Raw genomic sequence first — 20,061 nt, forward strand, 5'->3', positions numbered from 1 at the left:
TGTTAAAAAGCAATTTGTAACTTAATGAAAAACAGTGTTGAATAAAATAACGATTTCTGAAAATATTACATTTTTATTTACTTACTATACATTACAATTCACTTAAATGATTATTGGACGTGGGAATGACCAATACCATAAAATTCGTTCAAAGTATGCAATGCCGGTTTCCAATTACTACACTGAGGGAACTTGTCTGGAATCGATGGAAGATCGGCTTTAGTTCCTACACGAATAACCAGTTCCATTCCAGTAAGATGATGCCAACTAAAGTGGCAATGAATTAGCCACCATCCTGTAAAAAACAACATTCAATGGTTAGTTAAATTCACTTAGTTTAGTAAATGTACAAAATATATTTAAAGTTCTAATATAATTTAAAAAAGAAATAATTCTTTATAATAATGTCGATCAAATATGTGCATTAGATTTTTTATACTTAAGATTAATTAAATATATTTATATCTAACAAAATTCCAAAGAAATCAAATTTTGTCAAAATGAAATCTATACGGACAAACTTATTTTTATTCAGAAAGTTATATGATAGAAATTGTAAAATTTATATTTCTTGTACGAAGAATAAATAATTATAAGAATAAATGACTATCTTACCTGGATTATCCGCCTTGAAACGTATGATTGAGTATCCATTCGTTGGAATTTTAACAGTGTCTTTACCAGGTGGATTGTGATACTCTCCATTTTTAAGACGTTCCGTATGTTTTTCTATTACTTCATCTATGTCTGCAGTCGAAATGTTTCTACCATCAGTGTACTGTCCTATGCTAAATATTTTGAACTCATAACCGTGTAAGTGGAACGGATGATGCAATTCACTTAACCATGCTGTAATATAATTTATTAGATAATATTATATAATTTTTAATAGAAATTCTGTATTATGCTTTCTCTAAATTAATAATATTATTTGTATTACGAGTTAAAATTAGCCTATTAAACGCATCAAAATTCTTTTATAATATCTTCTACTAGATATAAATATTACCTGCATCGTATATTATTAATTCCACGACATCATGTAGACTGACATTAATAACTTGAGTACATATGCAAGGCTCAGTGCAATTGCTCATTTGATTTGGTTTGCATATGGTTTTGACAACGTTAGCTTGTGAGATTAAAGGCGCCTGTGGCGTCTCAAATGCGATTTTATTGAATGTAGAAATAAGCTGAGAATAATCATTTACATCTGAAACAAATAAAATTTTTCGATAATGAAGCAAAATAAATAATGTAAAAATAAATAATGGATAAATAGAAAATACAGAAAAGCAAGTTTTGTCGTACAGGCATTTCTCGCATGTTTCAACGACACAAAATTATATGAGAGAGCGCAGATGCGCAGATGAACCAATGACAATGATTCCTTAGTTTATAGTAGACAGAAATTGACTGACGCGCGCTTTTTACATGCGTTAGAACGTGCGCAGTCACCGTAATATTCAGTTGAATATTATGTGCAGCATTGTGCTACAAGAAACTCTTCATTCATACTTGCCTTTGACTTGAATATACAATTAAACTCTTTTCTTATAAAATTATAACAAGTAAAGTAAAGTATTAAAATAGTAAATACTTTCAGGTAGTAATATAAAAAAATTAAATAGCATGACAAGGAAAACTTACCCATGAAAGTGCGATACGAATCTACTCCAAATAATGGTTTATTATCGTACTGAGTGTAATTGAAGAACCAAAAGGGTAATATATGCCTTGCATCTGGTTCAACTTTCATGATTTCAACCTCGGAATTTACACTTTCCAATTGATTAGAACAAACTACAGTCTCAGTGTCATTAGTATTGCATTTCGTTGCATCTAGATCATTATATGTCTACAAGATAAGGTAAAATCATTACAGTAGTTAAATCTCTAAAGTTAAATTTCTAAACTTAAAATATATATTAAAACTTTATTTCAGAAAGTTCGAAAGGAACAAAACAAAAATGTTACATATAAGAATACATTTTTTCAAAGAAATTAAATTTTTTAGAAATTAATTTTAGGTCAGACATAAGATATATCTTGATACTTACTACACCATTTATTGTATCATTATAAGCAGGAGGAGCTGATGATGGCTGTGCAGGACCATTTTCATATCTTAAGATAGCCAATTGCTGTACACCCTTTTCTGCACATTCGCCGAGACCACGTACTTGTATCCAATATGAGTCTAGGTCTTGATCTGCAGTTAGGATGAAATCAACACGTTCACCTGTTGAATACATATTTAAAATACATAAATACATAAAAATTAATAAAAAAGAATTAATATTTTTATAAGACTGAAAGATACTAAAAACAGTTTTCGTTTTTATTAATAAATAGTTCACATAAAAGTTTGCTAATGAAATTAATTCCAATCAATTTCACATTAAATATTTTCAACATCTGCAAACATTTAGTTGTATTCTGTAGAAAAGGTTTTTAATTATCAGATTATAAATTAAATAAATCGAATTATTTATTATTTTTGGTAAAAATTTGAAATTTATCAAACCTGTAGCTGAAACTATTTTATCCACTGTTTTAGGCTGCACATTTGCGCCATCCTGAGCAATTATAGTTAATCTGTGTTTTTCAATCGAGAGTTCTGCTAAACATACTGTGCTGAAAGAATTAATCATCCTCATTCTATGACGTAGTCCTTGCTCGATCGTAAATTGTGTTAAACTTCCATTAGTCGTTTGTTTAGTATCTGGATCCTAAAAGTAAATTATAATTTTTTTATAATTTTGTAAAATAAACAATAGTACAAAGCTTGTAAATAAGTACTATTTCTATTCTATTAAATTTTAATAAATAATCAATTTAAAGTAACGAATAATCTTAATGATAAAAATACTTTTAATTAATATTGAAAGTATCGACACAGTAGAATGAACAATTGTTGTTTAAAATTAATCATTTAATTTAACAACACCAAAAGTTGTATAAGTTTATAATAAACACTGGTAACTTCAACATTTTACAAATTTCACGAAGAAAATATTTCAATTTTTTTCAGATAGTTTGCAATAAAAAATATATAGCTTACTGTCCAATTTCCTAAGCCATTTATAAGTATATTTTTTGCAGTCTGTCCTATATCGTGTCTATACCAACCAGGAAAACGTTCGATTGACAACTCATGCATCCAGTCAGTCAAAAATATTACTACTTGGTCTGTATCAAATAATTTACTATGAGGATCTAAGGATGGTGGATCTCTGACAATAAGAGCCCCAACTTGCCCATCTAGCATGTGCGTTGCTACGTGAGAGTGGTAGAAATGCGTGCCTGAATTTGCCACTACAAAATCATATCTAGAAAAATCAGAAGATTTGGCAAGATTTATTTCATGGAAATACTTGGTACTAAATTTGATTTATTTACTTTTTTCTTATTGTTAATAAAGATTATTAAACAATTTATGTAAATGAGTGTTATAAATTATTTAACAGGTTTTTCAAGAAAATATAAATACGTATATGTAAAAGTTATTCTAAAGAAATTTTCGATTGTGATATGTCGAAAAAAAAAATAAATTTTCGATTCTTTTAGAAAATTTTATAATTTAAATAGTAAAAGTACTTACTTCGTAAAGTACAAATATCGAATGTCAGTTAAAAATAAGCTATTTTTGCGTGGAAAATGGTGCATTAAAATGAAATAAAAATTAAAATGTACCATGTCATAGATTGTAATAAACCATCTCAAGGAAATTCTTTAAATATCGAAAAACAAATAGTAGCTCACTGGACTTATGAACAGCTTTCTAAAAATACGTTTATAATAAATATATTGTCCTGTTAAAGTTATAATAGGGGTTGTTTTAACCCTTAGGTTTAAAAGAATGTATTTTAGCTATTTGATAAAAAGCTACAAAAAGTCATTATGTGGAAAAAGAAAACTTCCTTGTTTATAACAAAAGCTAAAAGAGGAATTAGAACAATATGTAACAATTTGTTACACAATAAAAATAGACGGTCATGAAGTATAATATTGTCTGAATTGAAAAGAGCAATTATATAATAATTTTGATAAAAGACATATAAAATTAAGAAGTGTCTCACACATTACAATGTTTCACGTTTAAAACATTGAGGAACAGTAAAATATGAAATAATAGCATTTTCACCTAAATGTTGTTGAAGATCCAATTGGACATTGTGTAATATAAGGAACACCATCATAATATTGATAACCATTTTGGAAAATTCCATGCCAATGCATTGTGATTTCCATTCCTGGAGCACCATTAGTCACGTCGATTATAACTCTGTCATTCAAACATATCTGCAAAGTATAAAAAAATTTTGACATATTAAGTTTAAATTAGTCTTCAAATGGAATTAATTTAATTCGGTTATTAATATATATAATAACGATTTCGAGGAGTTTGTTTATAATAACTTTGTTTATAATAATACTACAAAGAAAAAATCACCATTTTAATATTCTATTATGACATTTACCTCAATCAGTGGGCCTGGTAATTGTCGATTGATAGGTAATATTGTTTTCTCAAATCCATCCGCGACAATACATTGATTCTCAAATCCTGTGTAGTTACAGGCACTGAAAATCATCAATATGCATCTTTACAACAAATTACATGACTACGAAATAATATCGTGTCTCCGATATCTAATTTAAAATATACAGCTACATACAAAGAAATAAAGTCTTTTAAAAAATATACCTTCAGAAAGTTCATAAAACAAAGTAGTTAAGGGGGTATTGCTGTAATTCGTATAAAAAAAAAATTGATTTTTTTTTGCATTTTTTCAAAGTGTATGCTTTCGAAAATGTCTGTGCAAAAGGATTTGTTTTAATTCGTAAAATTAGCGAAGTTATAGATATTTAAATTGCGACGTACAGCCATTGTACAATGGATAACAAAAACTTCAAACGTAGTTTTCTGGAAACCATATTTTTTGAACTGGCGGGCGGGATATCTCGCGTTTTAGTTGAACGAATGACTCAAAGTTTGATGGAGATCTTCATCAGATGTACCTTTATCGCGTGAACCACGTATTTCAAAATCTGATGCTTTTTTCTATTTTTGTTTAGTGCCTAAAAGAAAGCACAAGAAAAATCGATATTTAAAATTCAAAATGCTGCCATTTTTATAATTTTCGAAATTTCACCATTCTGGTGGTTCATGCTATAGCTGTATTTATACTAATTAAGATGCTTTTTGGTTTTTTCGTTTCAGATAACCAGATGGCCCGGAATCACGTCAGCCATTCGAGACCGTTTTTAAAAACATGATTTACCTAAGGTCGTATAATTTCCACAATTTTCATTAATTTCGTTAAAAAAAAAATTACAAGTTTTCTCTAAGTATAAATAAATCTAAGTGCGAAAACTGCATGCCAATATGTATCATGGTTTCTTTAGAAAAGAATCCCAAAAAGGTCGATTTCTCTATGCCGGATTATAACAATACCCCCATAAATTGAAACGAAATTTCATGTGACTAAATTATTTCATCTCTAAAAAGACATTTTATTTCATGATTTTTATAAAAGTTAACACGTGTTCGTATTTCAATTGGATGATGCACGCACTATTTCGATTTATTTATCTTTGCAAGTCGATATTTTAATGAAATATTTCTAATATTGTAATTAAATATTTAATAATGCTAACTAAAAATTCAATAAATATTCAATGATTATTGTTATTGAGTTTACAATGATAAATATTAGTCTAACTGAGAATATATTTTTGCATCATTTTGTATCCATGTGATAAGGATAATTATATATCTAGTATATAACATATTTACTTTACAATTATATTCAGTATAATAAAGTAAAAAGTTTGTTTATATCATAACAATCTAATAAAATATATCGGAATATTTTACTACTACTTATAATAATATATATACTTAAATATACTTGAATATATAACACTTTTTATATTAATACATACGGTCCCACTGTTGTATAATATTCAACTTGAAAGGTATAATAACAATTTTTAGGTTCCTCATATTCTGAGCAATTCCGTGCACATTCTTCAGGCGTAGATAATTCTATCGAATCTTCGTCACTCTCATCCGACTGCCAGTACCCTTTGTATAAATTAAGTAATGCATTAAAAACAAGAAAGAGAAATAAAATAAGAAAAAGCATTTAAGAGTATTAAATAATTATAAAATACGATAGACAAAATTTAAACAAACTTTGTGCACCAAAAGACATAATAATAATTTAAATAAAAATAGAGCAAAATAACATAGGAACTATGAATTTTTATACCTCTCTAAAATATATGAAGATTATATGACGATATATGAGAAATTGTATTTAATTTTTGTAAATCAAATGTACAAAAAACGATTTGTTCTTAAAAACTATTTATAAAAACTGTATATAATATTAATAAAAAAGTGTAAGAATATAAACTTACAGAACTTTTCTCAAAACATTAATTCTAAGGCATACAATTCTACTGTGTATAATAATTTCAAACGAACTGATTAAACCTATATTCATACGTGCATAGATATAAAGTTCATGTAGATGCACTTTTAATGACTCGGTCAGATTTCCTTAAAACATGTTGTACATAGATACTTACAGTGACTATGAGATAGCTGTGCGTGAACCAGTAGAATTATGCATAACGCGTAGAACTTCAGCACATGACGAAAGCCGTTAGGAGCGGTAAAAAAGTAAACAGACATTTTTTTTTTTTTTTGTTTTTCACAGAACTGGAGCACAGTAGTCGATTTATTGGTCTTCCCTCAATCGATCAATACTAAGTTTTTTTCGCATTAATAGCTTGAATTTATGGAAAAAGCGGCGGCAATTTAATCATGTAAAACTTATCGACTTGCATTTCCGGGTATCGATTCCCTTTTAATTACACTGTAATGTTTATCGTTTGAAAGCTTTTCGTCGCTACGTTCTTTCAAATTATGCAGCGTCGAGGACATCACTTAATGGGTAAATGCAAAATCTACACATTGCACATATCTAAATTTTATACAAGAAACGTTGTGATAAGGGACGAAATCAATGTATAAAAATTACAATAATTTAGTTTATTATTATTTGACTTAAGGATTAAACTTTTCATATCAAATTTATTGTGTAAATGTGCTTTAACCGTAATTTGCTTTAAGCTGCATTCTATTATAGCAAAATATCTGAAGTTTGAATATCTCTTATTTTATAAAATATTGTAAAACGCATTATTAGATTATAACATTGATTATATATTTGCACATTTATCTATGTAAAATAGTTTCCAGTAAATTCATTTTGTAACCGTGTAAAGTGAAATTACTGTTGTTGAAGCTTTTACAAATTTTAAAGTAACATTTTAGATACTTAAAATTCCTTCGTATAATTATTTCATACCGCATTGAAAACTTCAAAAGTTTCAGTAATGTATAGCAGGAAATTAAAGGAAATATTACTGACCTTTGAAATTAAAAATAAGTAATTTATTCTTGTTATTATCGATACAGTACATATAACAATTGTTTCAAATGTTATGACGTCAACGGTAAAAGAACTATTAAAAGAATATTTATAAGTTTCCTAACATTTATTAAAACTTTATTTCCTGTTTTATAAAAATACTAAAAATATGAAGGTTAAAGATACCGTAAGAAAATATATACGTTTCTTTGTTTCTATTGTTTATGTATCATAAATAATCGGATTAATAAATTATTATTAAAATTAATTATAACTATAGTGTCTTCTTCAATATACAAATGAATCGAATAATATATAAATCGAAAAATGTAATATAGCAAAATAATATTCATCAATTAAAATTTAAATACAAAAAAATAATTTGATATTTGTTTGCTCTTTGTATTAATAATTAAAAAATGCATTTTTCTTTTTAAATATCAGTTAGTTTATTTTGCAAGTGTCAAATTTTGTTACATTTACATTATACAATGAAGTAATTCTTTCCTATACGGATGATCGTATAATACTGAAATTAAATAAATAATTTTTTATTTTATCTTTCATGTCCTTAGCACATAATTTCACAATTATTTATTACATCTTTTAAAAATCTTGTTTAAAATTTCATGTATCGTAAGAAATGTTGATATTTTGCGTGAAAACAAAGATGTAATCAGATAATTGTTTCTCATTATATCTAAAATTGTTATAATAAATTGTTATACTAAGTACATATTGATACTTAATAATGTATACTTATAGAGATAACTAAAATAGCAAAGTAATATATCACCTCATGTTTATGCTTATAACCAAAAAATATTTTTTTCCTCTTCGTAATTTGTTTTTGTACATACGTAAATTTAGCATATTAAAAATGCTAAATACGAAACTAGCTTTTTATTTAACATCTCAATGAAGATATTAATGGAAATATTTTATTTTTGTGAGATTTTGTGTCTTGTAATCACAGCCTATAGTTTAAAAATATTTTTTTCTCTGCTTAATTTTGATGATTTACAAATAATATAAATCGTACAGATCAAATAGAAATATCGTTTTAACAAATTTTTTCTTACTCTTTGAAAAAATACCGAACTTTTGTTTATTTTCTAGTGTTCACAAAAATATTAAACTCATAAGGATTATCAAATGATTAATACGCTATTTCTTTTTATATTCCAGATGTATTATAATTCGTGTTGCATAGCAGATGTACATGTACATATACGAGATATTCAATCTCTTAATTTGTAATACATAATTGAATATAAATTATTTATACAAAAAAATGCATTGTATTGTTTACATATTAAGTTGAAAATGCAAACTGTAACATATACTCATGAACATAAATAAACCCGCAGGACTAAATTTCGTGCAAAAATACGATTTTGCTTTCCTTTAAATCAAATTTGTAATATACTGAAATATTCATCGCGACCGCTTTACTATTTATTGAAATAAATATTACAAAAACAGAAAAAGTGATACGCCAAAAGGAAGGATATTTCGATTGAACGCAAAATGTGCCCTACTGATATTTAATATATTGTAAGAAATCCATTCCCGGCTTTTAAACGTATAAAGATTTACAAAAATTTCTTATTTTATACTAACTGCTATTCAACTTATAAATAATATCCTGTCTCATTCCTCAAGGAAGAAATATTGCCCAGCTTTCTTTTGTTCCAAATCCTATTAACAATAAAATCAAATATATTTTAGAAATTGATAATACAATAAATAGATGAATATCTAAAATAGAGTAACATACTTTTACAGATTGACTCTTATTAATTCTTGGTCTGAAATTGTTTGGATCTCTTCTAAATGTAATACCTAGAAGTTCTAAAAATCTGTTCATTCCATTCAATAAGGATTGTGGACTGTGAGCTGTAGTGAATAAAGATGGAGTACCAGAGAATACAATTACGCGGTCAGCCAAATACGTAGCCATAATAAAATCGTGCTCTACTACAAATCCTGTTTTCTTTGCATGTAGAATAAACCTGAAGTAATAGCATATTTTAATAATTTCTTAAAACAATAATTTATTATAATTATGAATATAAATAATAGTAATTTCCAATTACCGTTTGATTACTTTAGCTGCAACTAAACGTTGTTCAGAGTCCAAATAAGCAGAAGGTTCATCAATTAAATAAACATCAGCAGGCTTTCCAAGGCATAAAGCTAAGGCTACTCGTTGTAATTCTCCTCCAGAAAGATTTTGTACTTCTTGATCCATAATATCATCTATCTTCAATGGTTTCATAACGTCCGTCACAAATTGAGGATGAACATAAGCATCCCTAATTTTTTCATGTAATAATTGTCGGACAATTCCTTGAGATTTGGGACTAATTTTTTGTGGTTTGTAACTAATATGTAATTGAGGAATACTTCCTACAAAAAATAAAATTATACTTTAGAAAATTATCATTTTCTATCCAACAAAATACATAATAACATAAAATCCGAAACTAAAAGCATTATTTTTGTACGCTATTTATTAGATTGGTGAAAAAATAAACAGATTAAATATTACTAAAGAACAAACAATACATCATATAATTGAACAACACAAATTGGGAAACAAATCGTGAAAGAACACCACATCGTTCAATTCATTCACCGTCTTTAAGTATCCACTCTAAAACTAAATAAAAATAAATAAAAATACTTCCGCTGCCAGCATCCCTCTAATTTAGACAGATTCTTTCTCTCTCGTTTACTGTCAACTTTATTCTTTCGATCTTCACACATTTTTTATTTAGATTAAACGAATCAAACTTTATTTACCTGAGCCATCATCAGGTGGTAAATTACCAGCTAACATTCTAATGAATGTTGTTTTCCCTGTTCCATTTTCACCAAGTAGCACAAGAATTTCTGAGTCTGTAAACTGTCCCTTCTCGACATTTAATTTAAAAGAACCCATTGTTTTCGTCATTGCAGGGTATTCATAATGATTCATACGTTTGACTTCTTCCTCAGTTGCACTTTCTGCCACTTTAAATACAAGAGATTCCTCGCGGAATCTCAAATTTTCTGTCGGCACGAAACCATCGAGGAAAATATTTATACCTTCTCTAACAGAGAAGGGCATAGTAACAACACCATATGCTCCAGGAACTCCATAAAGACAACAAATAAAATCAGACAGATAGTCTAAAACTGATAAGTCATGTTCCACTACTATTATAAACCTGTTAAATTTTAATAACATTTTAAATTATAGACGTAAAATTTTTATTATATTATTTTAGCTATTGATACTACTTACTTGTCCGGGTGAATGAGAGATCGAATGGTCAAAGCTGCATTGAGACGTTGTTTTACATCTAAATATGAAGAAGGTTCATCAAACATAAAAATGTCTCCATTCTGAATGCATACCATAGCACAAGCAAAACGTTGAAGTTCTCCACCAGAAAGTGCATCAATACCTCTGTCACGTATGTGCATTAAATCTAAAAAAAATTAAATTTTTTTAATCAGTTTCAATTATTTTGTTGTCACGTTCAAATGTTTTAAAAATATAACTCTTCGATATTAATATAAACTTACCCAGCATTTTACAAATGTCTATTTGATTTTTACACTCATCTTTTTTATCTAAAAGCTGTTGTACAGTGCCTTTTACAGCTTTAGGAATTTGATCTACATACTGAGGTTTAATAAGAGCTTTTAAATCATCTTCCAATATTTTGGTAAAATAATTCTGCAATTCACTACCCCTAAAATGGCTTAAAATTTCTGTCCAATCTGGTGGGTCCTGCATTAGTTAAATAAGAGAATCCCATATGTTAATAAAAATAGAAATTAATTCATATTATGTGAAAAAAATATGTAATTATTCATACAGAGAAACGACCCAAATTAGGCTTCTGCTTGCCTGCCAAAATTTTAAGAGCAGTTGATTTTCCAATTCCATTAGTCCCAACCAAACCTAATACTTCTCCAGGGCGTGGAATTGGCAGTCTATGCAATTTAAATGAGTTTTTTGAATAACGATGTGTAGTTTCTTTTTCTAAATTACTAGGAAGATTAATGATAGATATTGCCTCAAATGGACATTTCTGCAAATGTAAATTAATTGTGAATGTAATAAAATGTATATTATACTCTTTATTAATATGTAATGACCTTAATAGTATTACATATATAAATTTACATATATAAATATAACTTTAAAGAAAATATCTGTAAAATTCATCTTACCTTAACACAAATGCCACATCCAATACACAGTTCTTCAGATATCGATGCTATTTTACTATTTGGATTAACTTCTATACAAAGCTTTCCCATTCTTACTACTGGACAAGACCTTTTGCATTCTTGTCTGCACCGTTTTGGTTTACATTTATCAGAATTAACAATAGCTATACGAGTTAACCGATCGGTTTCCTCCATTGACTTTTTTGGTGGCATGGTAATAAAATATTTACCTTCCTAGAAGTATTATTATGAAATTTAAGTTTAACGAAAGGCTATATAAAATCTATAAAAGTCTTAACTTTATTACATTTTGTATGTTAATGGCATTATACATATTATATACAAAATATAAAACTTTATATCAAATAAATATTATAATATTATAATTATTATGGCTATTAAAGACAATAAATATACAATTACCATAAAACATTAAAAAGAAAATATAATTTTAAAAACATATTCAAATTATCTAAATATACATGTCTTAAGAATAATTTTGCTTCACATATTATATCTATAAATAGTCAAATAATTTGTTTAATTCTTAAAATTTTGTTTAATAATCATTATTATAAATAACTGAATTACTTAAAAAATAATTCAACATATGTTCCACTTATATTCCATTAGTAATGAATAATCACTTTTTCAATGAAGAATAAAATTAAAGAAACTAAATTAATATCAAATGTATTATTATACAATAATTTTCATATATTTGCATTAATCAAAATGTTTAATATATAAAAATATAATTCTTAATTTCACCACGAGTTTCTAACCTCTAGTAATTAATAATAAAACATACTAATACAATAGTACTTTATAAATATATTACGTAATTGCTAAAAATAATTTTTTTGGAATACATCAAATAGCTATTTCATAGTACGTAGCATAAACGAACTCAAATATATACCTGTCAAAATCAAAAACGTGGAGGAAACCCCTTTACAACCTTTTCGAAGGAGCTTCCGCACTCCTACACCACCACATGCCCCGACTTCGATCATAGAATAATAAAATATAGAGTGTATACTTGATATAAAGTACTAGTATTTTTTAAACATTTTTTACCTTTTTATATTTTTCTAACTAATAAAATATTTATATTATTAATTTATATAATTTACATAATTGCGAAAATATTGAAATATAATTGAATTTACTATTAATTTAAAAAAAACCATTTATAAATTATGAGTTATGCAATTTATATCATGTACAATCTATATAACATTTTGGCTTTGAATACTTTCCTTATATTGTCATTAATATATATAGCAAAATGATTATGTATTACAGTCTAAATAAATTGTGTATAGTAGAAAATAATATGTATGGAGCTGTTACAAATTCGAATTTTCGGGTGTTTCCAAAGATTGTTTGCAATATACGCCAAAATATAAAACTTTATATCAAATAAATATTATAATATTATAATTATTATGGCTATTAAAGACAATAAATATACAATTACCATAAAACATTAAAAAGAAAATATAATTTTAAAAACATATTCAAATTATCTAAATATACATGTCTTAAGAATAATTTTGCTTCACATATTATATCTATAAATAGTCAAATAATTTGTTTAATTCTTAAAATTTTGTTTAATAATCATTATTATAAATAACTGAATTACTTAAAAAATAATTCAACATATGTTCCACTTATATTCCATTAGTAATGAATAATCACTTTTTCAATGAAGAATAAAATTAAAGAAACTAAATTAATATCAAATGTATTATTATACAATAATTTTCATATATTTGCATTAATCAAAATGTTTAATATATAAAAATATAATTCTTAATTTCACCACGAGTTTCTAACCTCTAGTAATTAACAATAAAACATACTAATACAATAGTACTTTATAAATATATTACGTAATTGCTAAAAATAATTTTTTTGGAATACATCAAATAGCTATTTCATAGTACGTAGCATAAACGAACTCAAATATATACCTGTCAAAATCAAAAACGTGGAGGAAACCCCTTTACAACCTTTTCGAAGGAGCTTCCGCACTCCTACACCACCACATGCCCCGACTTCGATCATAGAATAATAAAATATAGAGTGTATACTTGATATAAAGTACTAGTATTTTTTAAACATTTTTTACCTTTTTATATTTTTCTAACTAATAAAATATTTATATTATTAATTTATATAATTTACATAATTTCGAAAATATTGAAATATAATTGAATTTACTATTAATTTAAAAAAAACCATTTATAAATTATGAGTTATGCAATTTATATCATGTACAATCTATATAACATTTTGGCTTTGAATACTTTCCTTATATTGTCATTAATATATATAGCAAAATGATTATGTATTACAGTCTAAATAAATTGTGTATAGTAGAAAATAATATGTATGGAGCTGTTACAAATTCGAATTTTCGGGTGTTTCCAAAGATTGTTTGCAATATACGCCATCTAGGTTGATATATTGCACCTCTTATGAAGCAATATAAAGATTTGTTCTGAAGTTTTAAGCATAGAATAATTGAAATTACTTATATCTTCTGATTTTATAGTAAGTATTGACGTGAAATAATATTCTTTTAGTGTTTAGAGATTTTAGTTCCTGATTATTTCAACTATACGCTACTAAATACATGAATAGATATTAGCCTAACCGTATTTGGTTTTAAAACAGGTGTCATATGACAATTTTTGATATATCTTTTATTTATACAATTCACTCAGTTGATGAAATGTCAAAAATGAATGTATTGTAATGTATTATAATAATTATTATTTATTTTTACACGTGAGATTTTTCTGTTTATGTATACCAATTTTTATAGACGTGTACAATATAAAAAATGGCGGTTTCACGTAAACATTTTTTTCTTTTACAAATTTTTTAATTTCTTGTCAGTTTTGCATTTGAATGTCCTTATAAAATTTCTACAAATGTGAATATTTATATGTATTTTCTTTAATTTAACTTCCAGTAATGTTTTGATTAATTTTCAGTCTTTATTAATTAGATTTGTTGAGACCTAATCTTTATTTTAATTTTAAAGTCTGTTAAAAATTCCTCATTTATTTATTCTTTTTTAAGTTTTAATTAGTTTAACTTTTTATGTAAATGTGTGTTAAATATATCAATGTATTTTTTTATTTATATTAAACATAGCTATTAGATTAAGTGGAATGGAGCGAAGTATTTATGAAATGTTGAAAGATGCTCCATCGCTAAATGATAGTGAGAGTGCAGTTCATAGTGGAACTCCTCCACCCCATGTACCAAACAATTGTAATAATGATAATCAACCTAGGCCAGCTACGATAAATTTAACATTGGGTAGTCCTACATCACAAATGTGTAAGTTACTTAACTACTAATATATAATACTAAAATATAATGTAATGAATTCTTTGAAAAAAATTAATTTATAAACTACCATTAATTTATAAATTACAGTTAATTTATAATATTACCAAATTATTTTTATATATGTAATAGCTGTAACGGTATCTCCAAGTACACCTATTCAAAATGGGGATACCCAAACAATGCGTACTGCTCAAAGTAAAATTGAAAGCATTAAAAACTGGAGTATTTCTACATATAAGTGTACAAGACAATTAATGTATGAAAAATTAGGAAAGACATCCCGTACAATAGATTCAGGTAGGTTCTGTGTAACATAGTGTAATACGTAATATTATAAGAAAGCTTATAATTATTAGCATAGTATTATCTATTGAATGTTATTTACAGAACTTGAAACACAAATTGAATTATTAAGAGACACTCAAAGAAAGTACTGTAATGTTTTACGATTATCTAGAGCATTAGCTTCTCATTTCCATCATGTTGTTCAAACACAACATGCTTTAGGAGAAGCATTTTCTGAATTAGCACAGAAATCTCCAGAGTTGCAAGAGGAGTTTCTATACAATTCAAAAACTCAGAGAAATTTGACTAAAAATGGCGAAACATTACTAGGGGCCTTAAACTTCTTTGTTTCTTCTGTTAATACACTTTGTAATAAGACTATTGAAGACACATTGTTTACAGTACGACAGTATGAAACAGCAAGGTTATTGTTAATATTACAATCTTTTAAGAAACTTAAATATGTCTTGAAAACATTTATAAATAAAAAAATATTTGTTTACAGAATAGAATATGATGCTTATAGGACAGATTTTGAAGCATTAGCGCAAGGAACAAAAAATGATAGTAACAATGCAGCGAGATTGGAAGCAGCACAGGCTAATTATGAAGAGCATAAACAAAACCTTGAAAAACTGAGATCTGACGTTTCGATTAAACTTAAGTTTTTAGATGAAAACAGAGTATGTTTTTAATATTTCATTTTATCTTTTTAAGGTAATATATATCATAAAAATTTCTTTATCTTTATTTTAGATCAAGGTAATGCATAAGCAATTACTGTTATTTCACAATGCAGTATCTGCTTATTTTTCTGGAAATCAAACTGCATTGGAAGCCACACTGAAGCAATTTAACATAAAGGTTAAATCACCAAATTCCTCGTTACCGTCGTGGCTTGAACAGTAGTTATATTAGATGAAGTAAGTCCAAGTTGTCTAACATGAATAAAAAATGCATTCGTCCATACGAATCTTTTCTCAAAAACCAAAGGAAATGACAAGGTAGAACAACTTTCAAAAACTTTTAAAAATGTACTAATTGTTATCAAGTAATTTATTAGTTTTCATGATTTTTGGAGAAAAAATTAATTATTATCTAAAAACAGACTGAATTTTTTCTGAGTTATTGTTTAAACATGGTCCAGTATCCGTAATATGTGGTATATGTATCAGTAAATCTTAATTACTAATTACATGCAACAGTTAATGATGATCAAGAATGTGTCTGTTGAAAAGTTTGGTAAAGATTCTGTTTATTCGATTATAATGCTTATAAAACTTTAAAGGCAATAGATATTTAATTTTTATATCTAACTTCTTAGAGAAGTTTTAAAATAAATACATAAACTATCATGATATAATACCGAGCTTTGAATTTTACAGTATGTACAAAACAGTATTGATCGTTTATTTATATTACATTTTGCACCAATATAATGAATATTTTATTTTTTTTAATAGGCCAATGAAGTAAACTAACTTATAGATTATATGATTCTAGTATTTTTCATTGTATTTTAAATATTAAAAATATTGACTGAATTTAATTGTGGGTTTTCTACAATTGATGAATTGTAGTTGTATTGAAAATGTATTTCCACTATGTACATTATCAAAATTAATCTAATTTAAAAGAGTAATTCCCCGAAAATTTTCGTACTTTTAAGTACGAAAAAATATAAAATATTCATAGAAAGTCATGCAAAATTTTAAAAGTATACAGTACTGATTAAAATAAGTAGAAAACGTTTAATTCAACAATCAATTTATTTCTATATTGTAAGTCGTTTTCATATTTGATTTCTATTTGTAGATGTATTTAAAAAAAGGTAGTAAGTACATTTATACAGTATAGGTATTAAAACAATAGAAAACTACAATCAAAAAAGCCTATGATTTTCAAATGTATTCAATCATTTCTTCATTTAATTGTAAAATGAAACAAATGACAAATATGTGATACAGAGAATATATCATAATCTTCAATAATTAAACCCTATAATTTGAAAACGATTTATAAATCCATATGTATTAAACAGTTTTTTACTTATTTTAATATGTATTGTATATCTTTAAAATTTGATACAAACCTTTTTCATTTTTAGATCACTGTACTTTTACATGTTTCAACACTTAAGTCATTATATATAAATATTGGCTTCATTTATTATCTTCTTATACCTACTAATTTTTATGTTAAAATTAACTGTTTTAAAAAAGAATAGAAATACATCATAGACTTACAATTAGCCTAATCATATTTTTAAATTGACAGTATTTTCTTTATGCAATTAATATTTGTATAAAAATGCTTGTAATTACATTTACTTAATTTTATTTTTTTTAAATTATGTCATAAACAATTATTTACATATTAAATACGATATAGTTATATCAGAAATATAAATCTGTATAGAATAAATTATTTTTTCATTATTAAACATATTATCATAAAACGTAAAAAATATGTAATTATAATTTAATTTTGAAAAAACTTTTAATTATTTCATTATAGAAAATATAAATTCATTTATTTTTTTTTTACAAATAGAAGAGTATTGTTTTAATTAAAAAAAAAAAAAGAAAAAGAAATCAATTTTGATCACAGATGCCTATATTTAAACAAATGGAAAATATTTAACTGTTGCAAAACAGGTTCAAACTAGTCATATTTTGTAAGTGAATATTTAAAAATCAAATAAATTGAAATTATGACTTTATATACTTTCATATACATTGACATTATTTATATATATATTTTTTTTGAAGCAGCAATACATATTATGTATATTGAAACATTATAAATTATTATGCTTCATAAATAGAAAATTTTTAGTATAGATATAATAAATGGATGTATATTTGTTGCTTACACTTAAAGTTTACACTGACATTGATAGAAATCTAAATTATAAAAATCTATTAATACTACAACATCATAAATGCCTTTTCCATATGTTCTAAATCAACTCTTCCAATGTGATCATGATACAAACTTTATAATGATATGTATTAATGAATTGTATATTGAATATACATACAATTCACTATAATTTTCAAATTTTTGCTAGTCATCTTCATAAATTTCAATTTATGTCTATAAATCAAATTATAATTCATGGCATATTTTATTCAATTTAAATTAACTTGATATATAATTTCTGAAGATTATTAAAATTTTTTTAAAGACTTCACTATAATTCTACAGAAAATACATTCCATTATTTAACAGATTTTTTAGGAATGTTTTAGGCCAATAAAAACAAGTACTGTAATTAAATAAGAATAAAATCTTATATTTATTAAATAGACATAAGGATGAAAAGTAACACAGAATAACTTGAAATATGCAGTTTAAGCACTTTTTAATTTATAAAACATATTGTAGCTACTATATTATGTTCCTAATCATGATGTTATTGTGTGTATATTATGTGTATACAAATTCCAAACAATAAATGAATGCTTATATATCTTGCTTCTAATATAGTTTTTGCTAATTACTGGCACTATTCTTGTCTAAATATTGAATGTTTATTTGAAGATTATGAATATAATTACAAGAAAAAATATTTATATGTAAAAGTAACTATAGTATATATTATATGTTTATTGTTTTAATAGAATGTAAATGTTTTGTAATATATTATTATGAATAATAGCAAATAACAATAAATATTTATTGATTATATAGTTTAGTTTAAAAAAATATTTTGCAGTTTATTGTACCAGAATGTAATTTTTAACAAGATAGTAGAAGACTTAATTAATTTATAAAATAAACTATCTAATGCTTTCAGAATTTTGTTCCTTTTGTTGTGTTTCTAAAGCTGCCTGAGCTTTTGAATATTCCTCCATATTCCTACGAGCAATAGCAGGTTGTACTTCCACAAATATTTCCATTATTTTGTGATTGGCATTAATGTATTTGCCTGAACAATTTTCTATACATTGAATCTATTGAAAATTTTAAAAAGTATTATAATCAAAACAAGTTTTATATTTTTAAATATACATATATTTTATAAATAAACCCAATAATATATTTCAAGTAAAATTAATTATTAAAACACACCTCTGTAGTAGACATATCTCTTGACAGAAATGTACTCACACATGTTTTAAAGCATGTTTCAGATATTTGATTAAACAAAAGTTGAAACTCTTTCATCTGTAAGAAACAACATTAATACATGTAAATATGATATTACCAATACATAAATATCATAGATTATATAGGTTAGAAATAAATAATTGATTGTTAAATATAAATTAAGTGTAACTAATAAGTAAGTACATTTCTAATAGCCAAGCGATCCATATTTAAATTATTTATTTTAATTGCCAACTTAATTATCCAGTTTACGATATTTTAATATTTGCCGGTTTTAGTTTTGTTTAGGTTATATCACGTCAGCATAATATAGCTATAGGAAAAGTATCCCAAGTAGATATCAATCACTAGTATGTTTTGGTTAATTTTGTCAATTAATATAAAATAGATAAAATAAATAATTTTAATTAAAAGTTTGATAATTAATAAAACACCAATATAAATATAATTTTCAATAAATTATCAATTGCTTTAAAATGTATTAATTAATTAATTAATTTTGTTATTAAATTTATTTCATTATTCTTTAATTGTACTTTATATAACGAAAAAAATTACTTATATTACTAGTTCAAAAAAAAAAAAAAAAAAAAATTTATTTTTT

The 20,061-nt window shown here is 25.4% G+C and overlaps 4 protein-coding genes across 4 annotated transcripts; 1 reads left to right on the forward strand and 3 right to left on the reverse strand.

Moving 5' to 3' along the window:
• Window positions 1–110: 110 nt before the first annotated feature.
• On the reverse strand, window positions 111–6,773 carry LOC108554299 (laccase-2). The gene is made up of 11 exons (XM_017909516.1): window positions 6,604–6,773; window positions 5,953–6,094; window positions 4,485–4,587; window positions 4,148–4,305; window positions 3,065–3,332; window positions 2,528–2,732; window positions 2,061–2,242; window positions 1,651–1,858; window positions 1,010–1,213; window positions 616–849; window positions 111–295 (listed from the first exon to the last, which is right to left on the reverse strand). Exons 1-11 carry the CDS (start codon window positions 6,707–6,709, stop codon window positions 111–113), a joined length of 1,995 nt encoding a protein of 664 aa, XP_017765005.1. The 5' UTR covers window positions 6,710–6,773.
• A 2,125-nt stretch (window positions 6,774–8,898) lies between these two features.
• Window positions 8,899–12,671, reverse strand: pix (ATP-binding cassette sub-family E member 1 pix). Its single transcript, XM_017909525.1, has 9 exons — window positions 12,604–12,671; window positions 11,682–11,915; window positions 11,324–11,539; window positions 11,028–11,235; window positions 10,744–10,930; window positions 10,260–10,666; window positions 9,551–9,863; window positions 9,232–9,466; window positions 8,899–9,152 (listed from the first exon to the last, which is right to left on the reverse strand). Exons 2-9 carry the CDS (start codon window positions 11,892–11,894, stop codon window positions 9,105–9,107), a joined length of 1,827 nt encoding a protein of 608 aa, XP_017765014.1. The 5' UTR covers window positions 11,895–11,915; window positions 12,604–12,671; the 3' UTR covers window positions 8,899–9,104.
• A 1,493-nt stretch (window positions 12,672–14,164) lies between these two features.
• Window positions 14,165–16,298, forward strand: Arfip (ADP ribosylation factor interacting protein arfaptin). The gene is made up of 6 exons (XM_017909527.1): window positions 14,165–14,246; window positions 14,856–15,044; window positions 15,186–15,353; window positions 15,444–15,765; window positions 15,847–16,024; window positions 16,098–16,298. Exons 2-6 carry the CDS (start codon window positions 14,873–14,875, stop codon window positions 16,248–16,250), a joined length of 993 nt encoding a protein of 330 aa, XP_017765016.1. The 5' UTR covers window positions 14,165–14,246; window positions 14,856–14,872; the 3' UTR covers window positions 16,251–16,298.
• Window positions 16,299–19,126: 2,828 nt separating this feature from the next.
• Window positions 19,127–19,664, reverse strand: LOC108554311 (mitochondrial import inner membrane translocase subunit Tim10 B). Its single transcript, XM_017909528.1, has 3 exons — window positions 19,641–19,664; window positions 19,419–19,514; window positions 19,127–19,300 (listed from the first exon to the last, which is right to left on the reverse strand). The coding sequence occupies exons 1-3, from the start codon at window positions 19,662–19,664 to the stop codon at window positions 19,127–19,129; spliced, it is 294 nt and encodes a 97-aa protein (XP_017765017.1).
• Window positions 19,665–20,061: the final 397 nt, after the last annotated feature.

The sequence above is a fragment of the Eufriesea mexicana genome, unplaced genomic scaffold (genome assembly GCF_001483705.2).
Source record: "Eufriesea mexicana isolate 0111107269 unplaced genomic scaffold, ASM148370v2 scaffold18477, whole genome shotgun sequence".
NCBI lineage: Eukaryota > Metazoa > Arthropoda > Insecta > Hymenoptera > Apidae > Eufriesea > Eufriesea mexicana.